The sequence below is a fragment of the Protopterus annectens genome, chromosome 4.part0 (genome assembly GCF_019279795.1).
Source record: "Protopterus annectens isolate FY-2018-M chromosome 4.part0, PAN1.0, whole genome shotgun sequence".
NCBI classification, from domain to species: Eukaryota; Metazoa; Chordata; order Ceratodontiformes; family Protopteridae; genus Protopterus; species Protopterus annectens.
Window position 1 is genome coordinate 1,191,558,545 of NC_056733.1, and position 11,398 is coordinate 1,191,569,942.

The 11,398-nt window shown below is 36.1% G+C and overlaps 1 protein-coding gene across 1 annotated transcript in view; it reads left to right on the top strand.

The window, feature by feature from the left end:
- The first annotated feature begins 241 nt into the window (after window positions 1-241).
- The window catches only part of LOC122799818 (homeobox protein MSX-2), a 30,476-nt gene continuing 19,319 nt past the window's right edge, over window positions 242-11,398 (top strand). The window contains exon 1 of the mRNA XM_044069133.1: window positions 242-714. Within this exon, the coding sequence (XP_043925068.1) occupies window positions 354-714 (361 nt within the window). The 5' untranslated portion in view covers window positions 242-353. The remainder of the gene's footprint in view (window positions 715-11,398) is intronic.

The window sequence follows — 11,398 nt, forward strand, 5'->3', positions numbered from 1 at the left end:
ACTCCACGTGATGACAGCCCCAAAGGGTTTATTACTAATGTTAGAGCACTGTTTGAAGTCAGTGTGTCATTAACTCTTAATTCGTTTTAAACACCCTTCCTACGGGCGACTATCTGCTTTGAAAAACGAGAACCAATCACGTACGCGTGGCTGACGTCACACGCAGACTACCACGGGATTGGCTGTGGCTCTAGCGCACTGTCAAACTTTGTATAACTTTTTCCGAAGTTTGTTTTGCTGCACGAGTTGCAGGTTTTAGGGTGGCTGCTCTGATCTGGATTTGCATGCATATAATCCTGCTGCTGTTCACAAGGGGGTACTAGATTGTCGGATTAAAGTGTACCCCTGAGACAATGACTTCGCTTCCAGCTTTAAGGGATGTTTATTCCACCACTTCCTTAACTAAAGAGGATAGTCCAGTTTCACTGGTTGCCGACCGCTCAGCAACTACTGGACAGGTTAAAGTGTCTAGGCTTCCTTTTAGCGTGGAAGCTCTAATGTCAGACAGAAAGACTAAACATGAAACGTTTTATGGGGATGGCCCTGGTGCGAGTACGACGAGGCATCTACACATTCCTCAGGTATCCAGGGAGACTCCGAGTCCAGTAGGGGCACCCAGTGCTTTTGATGTTACTGCGGTAAAGCTGGAGAATGCAGAACAAGAGGAATGTGTGTCACCGTGGGCAAAGGACGACAGCTTCTCTCCATCTCCAAGTGAGTACAATTGCCACTCTGTTTAGAAAATCAGTTATATTTTAAATTGCACCCTCCCAAATGCTGTTCTTCCTAAAGTGAGGAAACAGACACGCCACCACTCAACAAGTGAACGACCGCTTTCTTTCCATTGGGTATTGCACAGAACTACAGTGGACATTAATTCAGAGATCAAAGGGGAGGGGGCATCTCGAAACGTCTCCGTGCATAAGTGTAACAAACAGGCCTCTTCACCTAGGAGCTATGCATAAAGTGGTGAATTAGCATTATTAACACCATGCCTCCCTTACATATATATGTAAGAGAGATACGATAAAGTGGTGATTTATTGTTGCTCACCGTTCATTTTTTTCTCTATTGAACTTACTGGGGGGGGGGGGGGGGGGCGGCAATGCCTGAGTAGAAGACCTCCAAGCAAACATATCTCTGTTGTACAGAAAATGCAGATGCTGGACTGATAGACAGTGTACATTACGTCACTTACTAATGCCCAGCTTTTATGATACTGATTTTTGTTTAGAAATATGTTGACAGATAAGAAATGTGTGTGTTTGTGTTTATATGTAAGTAGCTCCGGAGTACCTAATACTTAGCTAAGCCAGTATGTACCCTAAACATAAAATATTCGGGTCTGGAGGGCTGAGACTAGACTGTTTTGATGCTGTTTTCAACGTTCAGTTATAAGTCAAGTGTTCTAGACAACGACAGCAAAAAAGTATTTTTTAACAAAAAAAACTTAAGTACAATGACGATACCACACAGTCCTAAATGGCAAACAGATTGCATTAATGTATCTTAGCTGCGCAAAGTTTTCACAGCAAAGGCACAAGGGTAAGGCTAACCGTTTATTCAATTTCTATTAATTCCTGACAGCGTAGTGGCAAATCAGTCTTATAAGAGGATGCTTCTAACAAGAATAGGCAATGGCAAACTTAGTTACGGTTTGCGGATTTCTAGGTGCAGGTAGAGGCCCTCACTTTCAGTTAGTATATGGTAACAAACTAACATATAGCATGTTGTAGTTTGCAAACTAAGATCTTAGTTGCAGATTTAATTGCTGTTAAAGGATTTAATTATCGTAAAATGTGAATACTAATAGGAATCTAGGATACTACCCAGAAGCACATGTTTAAAAACCGTGACAAAAGCTATGGAAAAATATAAGCAGGTTATCAAAGAAGACTTTAACGAACGGTTTTACATTATTTACCACACATGGCCATTTATTTTTGTTTTGTAAAAGTAAAACGTGAGCTGCATGTTCTCTTTCTTTAATGATTGGTGCTGCTAGTGTGTTAGTCATGTAGTATGCTTATCTGTGTATTGGACAGCAGCAAAAATCAAACGTGAGGAGGGAGATTGATAAAATTGTGTGAAGCGGTAAATCAAGTCTGAAAATAGATATACCTCTTAAAACAGACACATCCGTGAATAGGTAAATCGAGCCTGAAAATAGGAACGTTTCACCAAAATTGGGATAGGGGAGATATCTGCTCTAATTTCACAATAGTAATTTTTATATGCACAATCCTATGCAATTAGTGGCGTTTAATATTTGTATAAGCTTAGTTTATGTCTTTAATAAAATATGTACGCATAAACAGGTCTGACTTTATGAGGAACTGAACATTATAGAACTAAGAGGCGCAAGTCATGGCTTATGATGGTCTGCATACTGATTGCCTAGTATTTACCTATTAACCTATAAAATCCTTACGCTTTGCAAGTTGTGAGGTATGTCCTGATGCGCTGGTAGGAACATAGCTTTTTTTGTAATGAAGGATGCTGTATTTCCACCAAAAATTATATATGGACACCTGTTGCAACTCTATTTTATTTCTCCAAGTCTTTTGGGTTTCTAATACCATGACGGGAATGAACCCCATTCCTAAGTCAAAAGTATGATTAAAGTTCATGAAATTAGTATTGTTTCAATCTCTGATGTCAGCAAGTAGTGCCCTTCGCAGCACCCGCAGTGTGCCCAGTAATGACTCCTGTAATTCGTATGGAGTTACATGGATTGGTAACATGTCTAAATATGATTGTAAATTATTTTTTATAAGACCCTTTGCTCCTACTGCTATTAGAACTGTCTGGGTATCTTTCTTCCACATTGCTCTAGTTTCTGCCTGCAGATCATGGTATTTTATGACCTTGTGTCTCTCTGTACACAAGACACAATAGTCACTGGGTGTGGCGATTTCAATGATCAATGCTACTTTTGTCTTCTTTTCTTGGACCACTGTATCCGTTGAGCTAGTTTTTGTTCTGTGAAAGTAATCAAATGTTGGGTATAGTATGTTTCACGAAAAGAATGGAGCGTTGTATTCAAAGCATAAACGAGAGACCAGACATTCTAGTTTTAAGAAATATTATGCAAATTATTCAAGGTCTGAGGAAGATGATGGTGTGTGTGTTTAATAAGGGGCTGCAGCATCGGCACGTTGACACCTTTATTTATCACCTGGATTCTTTTTTTTCTCTCTCTCCTCTCTCTCAGTCTTATTTCTTAATTCCTATCAATACCACACTAAAAGTGGGTAAGGTTCAATTACTTGCAAATGGTGTTTTGCAAGGTGGACAGCATTTATGCAGGAAATGAAACGTTGATCTCTATGTTCCTTTGCATAAAAAGTGGTTCATTTTGTCATCTATACACAAATTATTTTGAGAAAACTCTGCGGATTGCATGGATGTCCTGTTTTAGAGGCGTACAGGCCAGACTTTTAAAATACTGTGCCTCTAGTTATGTATACAAATGTCAGTGATGGTTCTGAAAACAAATTTTCTTGCCAGTTGTTACCGGTGGCCTGCAGTTGCCTTTGAAACAGACAAGTTATTTATCATAATAATAATATAAATGTAAGATGTCGACGTGCTCTGAGTTTACTGTCACATTATTATTTGTTTTTATTAATCATATGAAAATCTTATTTTAGAATCTATTTATTGGTCTAAATTCAACTCAGCCCTGTATGCTCGTGTTGCTGAAGTTTGCATTCATATGTTTCTGCAATAAATATAGACTTCTTGAAGATTTTCAGAAAACAGGTTTCCAAACTTTAACTTAGTTGGACTACATCTCTCAAATGTCCAGATTTGTGTTGACTGTCCATATTATTGCCTCATAATTATGGTCTGTTCCTCCTAAACCTTGTGGTTTTCCAACAAATCTGTGATGATTTAAGCCACTAAATAAAGACAAACATTAAGGTTTCAGACTATCTGTCAGAAAATGCACATTAACACAAACACAACTCCTGTTATTCTAGCTACTGTCTAAGTTTATAAGAGCAATATTTAAAATGTGCCCCTATTTTTAGACCTTTATCCTCCCATTAATTTAGGCTTTGTCCCGATTGCTTGTGCTAAGAAGTCGAAAGGTGTGACGTTGTATTGGGGCTACATTTTAATAAAAAACGTGACAATAAAAAAATGTCTGAGGCAACCAATAAATGTTTTGCCATGTTGAGGCCTGTTTCCGGAAGAAAGAGTTAAAGATTCCAGACTGTCTTTGGGGACACATAAACATGTATTACAGGACACTTGACACTCACAGTATTTACTTAAAGGTCATCATTATTGTTCCGGAAAGAGAAAGTTGGGAAGCCTTCTCGTTCACAGTTTTTTTATTTTTTTTTTATTTTGCGCCTGACCAGGTTCCAGCTCTGTCTTCATTATTGAAATGCATTAGCCAATTGTCACCATTTGCAAGCCGATCTTTCACTGTTATGTGTTGTGGTGGATGCCTGCCATGTGATGTATATTTACACAATTACAGCGATTGCAATTTGCATTGCAAGAGCCACTGAACATTTTTCAGTTGCACTTGTGTAAAACATAAGTCATGAAACACGAAGGCATTACAAGGCTCAGGCTTGTAAACTCTCTTTAATTAACTTCGATCAGGAAGTGGATTCATAATCACAACATACTAAGTACATCCAATAATAATAACAGCAGTGGAATTTTAGGAGACCAGTCAGGTAATTTCAGTCATTCTCATAGTTCCCAGGTCTGACAATCACTGGGTAAATAAACAGAAAAATAGTAACCATGATGTTCTCTGCGCACTTGAGGATTATCTAAAGTATTTTCTAATGGAGTTAAAAAAGATAGTGTCATAGCGTGGACCGGTGCGTATCATTTTAGTTAACCTGCATAGCAAATAAGAGATTCTACGAATAAGGCTGGTAGAACACTAACACACCACAAAGAGGCAATGACTCATCTGTATAATTTAGATGACACATAAGCAAGGAAGTAACATTTTTCTGGGTTTTCTGTCATGCAACAACAGTACTTTCAGCTGATAACATCTAACATTTTCTATGTGAGTGAGCACAGGACTGCCTGTCACAGCTGTCAGCTGTCCCTGATTTCGGTGAACGTCCCTGATTTTTTTTAACTCAGATTTTTTAACTCAGAGGATGGAAATACCTAAAAAATGGCTTAAGGCATCCTGTAGGTAATACACTAATGCAACATCTGATAATTTAGCAACGTTTTAAATACGAGTACTGTTTAAAATCAATCCCTGGTTTGGGGTTTTGTCCCTTTTTATTGCCTTTCCCCCTGGCTTGACGCTTGCCCTAAGAATTTTATTTGAGAGCTGTATTGCCTTCCCTGCGTCCCAACACAGGTGAAACGGTCTCATTTATATACTTGTCTTCATAGCTCTCAAATAATCAGGGACATATTTCAGCAAAATCAGGACAAACCCAGAAAAAATAAGGGACAATCAGGGACATTTGAAAATAGTAATACTATTAACTTGAGGCGTTGGCAGATTAAAAGAATGTTAATTACAATACATTTTGTGAAATAAAATAAATCTGTAACTCTTAATTAATGTATAGTATAGTATAGTTCACCACCTTTCTTCCAAGAGTCACCAGTTTTAGGAACGATTAAGAGGGACAGAGCTAAATGTTGGATTCAAGATCAGGGACATCCTTGGAAATCAGGGGCAGTTGAGAGGTATGCTTGTCTTCTCGGTGATTTTGTCATTCATTTTTGAAAATATGAACTATTTTTTTTTTCTGAAGAAAAGCCTACAACTTCCATATGTACTATTTCGTGCTTGAAGTCCACATCACCTAGCAGGAGTACGAATGTAAGTGCCGCCCCCCGTCAGTGTGCATTATTATTTATTCATCTGTCAATGCAGACTACAATTTAAAGAATGCAGAATAAGCCCTCCGTATATATTGACTGTTTGCAATGGGAAATGCAAGTCACTCCATAGCAAAACCAAACTTGAGTTTTTAATGCTACGTATTTATGCTGCTGGGTATTTATTTTGCCGTCATGTTAGAGCAGTACATTTAGTTTTTATTTAAGAAGAAGGATATGAGCTCACAGCATTAATTCCCACTCATTAAGTTTAGCTAGTTAAGACAGCAAGTATGCTAAAATTATACTTGAGGAACTAGGTAAACAGTGTTTTGAGATAATAATACAAAGGTTTGAACCCTAGAATAATACAAGTTCCAGTCAACCAATCAATTAAATTAACATAAGCGAATAATTGCAGTTATTGTTGTAAGTTTGCATCTATCAGTGCTTGATCTGCACCGCCCTCCTGTTACATATGGAAATGGAATCCGTGCACCTTATATGCTGCCTCTTTAACTGATTATTTTTTTTTTTAACGCCTGCATGTTATTTGATTAAGGCAACATAATCTGAAGAGCAAACAGAATTCATACTTGCTTGTAAGCGATTGCATAGATTACCTTTTCAGGTGTGTGCATATTCAGCAATTTTATGTGAAACCAGTCTTGCAAGTTGGAAGTTGCACAAATCAGGATTAGCACATTTAGGTCCAAACCCTTCTTGCATAGTCTGGCCAAAAGGAATGCTGATAACTGTAATCCAAATGTGTGTTGCCGATGAAATATCAGTTTATTCTTTGTTTTTTTTTTTTTTGTGAATAGGATTACCAGCCTCAAACCGTTGCCATAGGCAGGCCGTCTCAAAAAAACACCTACTCTTCTCCGTGGATTATCACTTATTCAGAGGCGATCTCTGCCTAACATACAAGGCCATGTCAAACCCAGAGCTGTTGGACATGCTCCACCTAAAGAAATCCCAATCCCTTAGAGCCACACGCTCCAGGGACCTAAACCTTGTCACCACAATAAACAGAACATGCTGGAGGGATAGATTCCTGTCCCAGAGTCTTCCCATACTCTGGAACAAGCTACCCATTTATGTCAAGCAAAGCTCCTCATTGGCCCTCTTTAAGAAAAATCTTGAGGACTGGATGAGAAATAGAAAATTCATCCCGGGAATCATTTCTGCGACACTACTTGACATGGGTACAGGAAAATAATTTACTTGGGTGGCAAAAGCCAGGGAACCTTTTTGCCTAGGCTTGTATAGGCCACAGGCTGATAGCCTACTACCTACCTATTAACCTAGTATTCATATTCTTAAAGCAAAAAGAGATAAAAAAACTGACGTAATATATTTTTAACGTCAATACTTGAACATTTCAAGAATACCAGTGTTTGTGCATTGTTGTAAACTGTATTCGTTATGGGAAAAATCAACTACAACATAAAACTCGCATAAAGTTAAGAATGGTGAATGTATTCATGTTTTTTTTTTCCTCACAGCGCATTTGACGTGACATCAAAGCCCCCTCCTGTTTATGAACTGTATTTATTATTTCACGGCTACATTAGTATTTATATTATTTTAGTTGTCAAGAAGTAGCTTTGATATGAGAACCTACGCATATTTAAAAACAGTGTTAGCTTACTGTGTTGTTTAAAGAGAAGGATTTCGCCCCAACACCCCCTCATTTGTGTAATTATTTAATAAAAGATCGGATAATCAATGAAACATGAGCAAGGAGTGACAGGAGCCAACAGCTATCTCAAAGTTAGAACGAAGGTGAAAGAAAAAAAAACAACAACTCCCTCCTGCAAACTAAAATATACTGAATGAAAGTAAATGTTACAGTGACGTCACAGTGAAACGAAGTGCGCGATACAATAGATTAAAGACATCACAACGGCTCTCTCAGTTGTCAAAACTAGAGATTACACCCAGTTTTAAACTGAGATACGAATGCATGTATATACATATGTTTTTCAATACATTTCTGTACTTTTGTCCATGTTTTTCTTCTTTCTTCTTCTTTTTAAATATAGGATTTTTTTTAAGTAATAGCAGAAGGAAGGGATTCTGACCGCTGCATAAAAGTTGCCAGCTGTTCTATTAAAACATAAAATATTTCTTTTTAAATTTGACTCACCAATGCACGGGTGTAATACTTGCCTCTAAAAGACTGATGCTAAAATATCATGGTGATGGTTGGACTTTGATTCTGATACCACTGTTAACATTAAACCCAACACCTGTGATCATTTTACTCGTCAGTTGTGCTCGTTACCATGGATTATGTTCGTAGTTCTTAAAATATTTTGTATCACTACTGATCACTTTATTATTCTTTATTTATGTGCTCCTAAGTTAAAAAAAAATGGGGAAAACGGAAGCAGTCTGTACATAATTTAGTCCTGCTGAAAGTCGCTTTTTTTAGAATTGTGCTTTGAAAACTATAATGTAGTTAATTATAGAAACTGTAAATATTGTACCCTTGTTTCTTTTGCCACCTCACTTGCATTATGTATATATTGAACTGTTGTGTCTTCTGACATCATGCATGTATTACGCGTCATGTTACTATACATGTATTAAATGTCCTGTTATTGGAGCTTTTCTCCTTGGGCCTCGGTAGAAAGTAGACTCTATGCCTAATCGGACTTTCCCAGTAAACAAGTGTCAAATAATTGCATACACACATGCATGCATGAATACATAAAAGCACAAGATAGATATTTGCTTGAAAATCGGCTGTGAGTGATGGATTGTGCTACCGACCTGTGTATACCTGTCATCAATGTGCTCACTGACTTTAGATAATTGGTAGTGTAAACTAATGTAAAAGACAACATAAGTCTTTAATAACATTTATTAGGAAGGTAAGAAATTAAATTCTAAGAGGTGGTATCAGACATTTTACAGTATTTTAAAAGAAGGAAGTGCAACAATATGTATTTAGCATATAATCTACATTCAAAATTGACTACATCATTAGTTTGCTGTCTAAAGATTGGAAAATAGCAAATGAAAATACTCTGAAGCCTGTGAGCTTTAAAGGACACACAAGTATCACTTTTTTTCTGGCCAGGAGGGATGTTCGGTGTTTTATAAGAAAACGTTTTGGACCAGTGGTGTGTTTTATATCAGTTTAGATTTTTTTGCAGGCTAGATGTAGGTGATGTTCAAAGAGTCCACCTTTAAAGGCATCATATAGACACTCAAGAGTTCTAACTAGATGTTCAGGTGAATAAATCAGCAAAACCTCAGTACCACACACACACACACACACACACACACACACACACACACACACACACAAAGACTTTTATATAATTCAGTGATATTTTCAAATGCATTCCAAGTACACCTTTTTCAGAAATGTTGACATGCTATCTCTAAACACAATTTAAGTATTATATTAGCTAAACTTAACATGGGTAGAAATTAATGTGATGCGCTTTTATTCCTCACCTTAGATAAGAACAAAAATGTAATACATTTGTCATGCTTATGCATTGTTGCTATATGGAAGAAAGTGATAACTAAAACTTTCATTTTAATAATTAATGGGTATAGTGGGTGTCAACACTATTCAGATTAGTAGGAAGCTGTTAAAAAGGGCAAAATAAACATTAAAATAACAGATGGTTCATTTTTATGTTAGAAGAAATACTTGAATGTATTAGAATTTGTGTTTTTCATTATTAAGTGTGTAAAACTGAGTAGGGAACACCATGTATTTCTTCTCCGGCTATTGTATCATTAATAACTATATGACAGAATCGTCTAAATTTTCATTTCCTTTCTCAGTTTCTTTTTCTGTCTACTTATACCGCTTTTATATGCTTTTGACTGTATTACAAAGCAACCTCAATTACAATATGTTTGATTAATTATGTATTATTTAACGTATACAAACATCAGTGCTTTTATTTGGTTCATATAATTTTCAGTGATTATTTAAACCATTTCTGATTCATATGTGTTATAATTGCATCTTGTCTTATTGTTAATTTTCCATATCATAGCTAAAATAATTCACTGAACCAGCCATCTTAAATGGTCAACAAATATGCAAGTAAAGTAAAACTAAATGAACAATGTTGTGAAAAAGTAAAGAAATAATGTTTCTGAGTTAATTAGTAAGAAGTAGTGATGTGCAGTAGAATGTAACTCCACATATTTCTAAATCATTTGGTTGAGCAAAAGTAGGAAATGTAAGTTACTCTAATGTAATATAAGTTCTGTCTATAAGACAGTTACTAAGGCATGACCAAGTCTCCAACATTTTCTTCAAATATGTTTACTTTTCATCTGCAGTTTAATATCTCTCCATGGACATAATACCTGTCCTCTCACAATTTTAATCTTTTTGTATTTTTCAGTTTATTATATACTCCTCTTGAATTTCCTATTCCTTAGCACCAATAATAAAATATTTTCCTGCTGTGGTCAGTCATCACCTTGTACAAGATCCAGATAGACTTGTTATAATCCTTAGCATGCAGATGTTGTTATATATGATCCACCTCATAAGAATATGAATAATAAATGTGTATGCGCATGCATTCATCGCATTCATGGTATATGCGCATGCATTCATCGCATTCAACTCGCAAATAGTTTGCTCTTATCTTTGACATTTGTTCATATATGCACATAATCTAGTGTTTATGTAAAAGAGAAGTCAGTATGGTCCATCACATTTGCTTAAATGCATAGATGCTTCATGATATCGTCATTAGTAAAAAGTTTACTGCTAGCAGCATCACTTAGTGTGAATATTAAAGAACATTTCGAAATTATTTTAATGAAAATAATGGTTTCTAATAAAAGTTACAAATCCACATTTATTATCAGAGTATTAAAGAATGTTTAAAAATTACTTTAATGAAAATAATGGATTCTAATTAAAGTTTCAAATCCACATTTATAATCTCTTTTGTAAGTACCCTTTCTTTAAATTATTTAAAAACAAAGATGAAAGAAACATCTAAACTTTGTATTACTGTAGATTTAGCAGTGCATGCTACTAAAACAGTGTACTACAAAGGTTCAGATGCAAACACATCATTGTCGTGGACTTTATGATTTAAGTTACTCAATGGCAGGTAAAATGTTCTTTATATATATAATGGCAGGTAAAATGTTTTTTTTACATATATATATATATATATATATATATATATATATATATATATATACAGTGGTGGTGCTGCGGTAGCGTTGTCGCCTCACAGCAACATGTTGACCCGTTCGATTCTCAGCTAGAGCGTCTACTGTGGAGACATATGTGAATGGGCGTACCTTTGTTGAAGGTTGTGCGTTAGGGCCAGCAACTCAGCACGTAAAAATCAACTGCCAATCATTAGCGGACCGGAGTTCCACTGTGGCGACCCCTAACCAGGAAAAGCCGAAAGACACAACAACAACATATATATATATATATATATATATATATATATATATATATATATATATATATATATATACATATACACACACACACACACACACACACACACACACACACACACACACACATATGGAGATAGTTTAGCTAGAT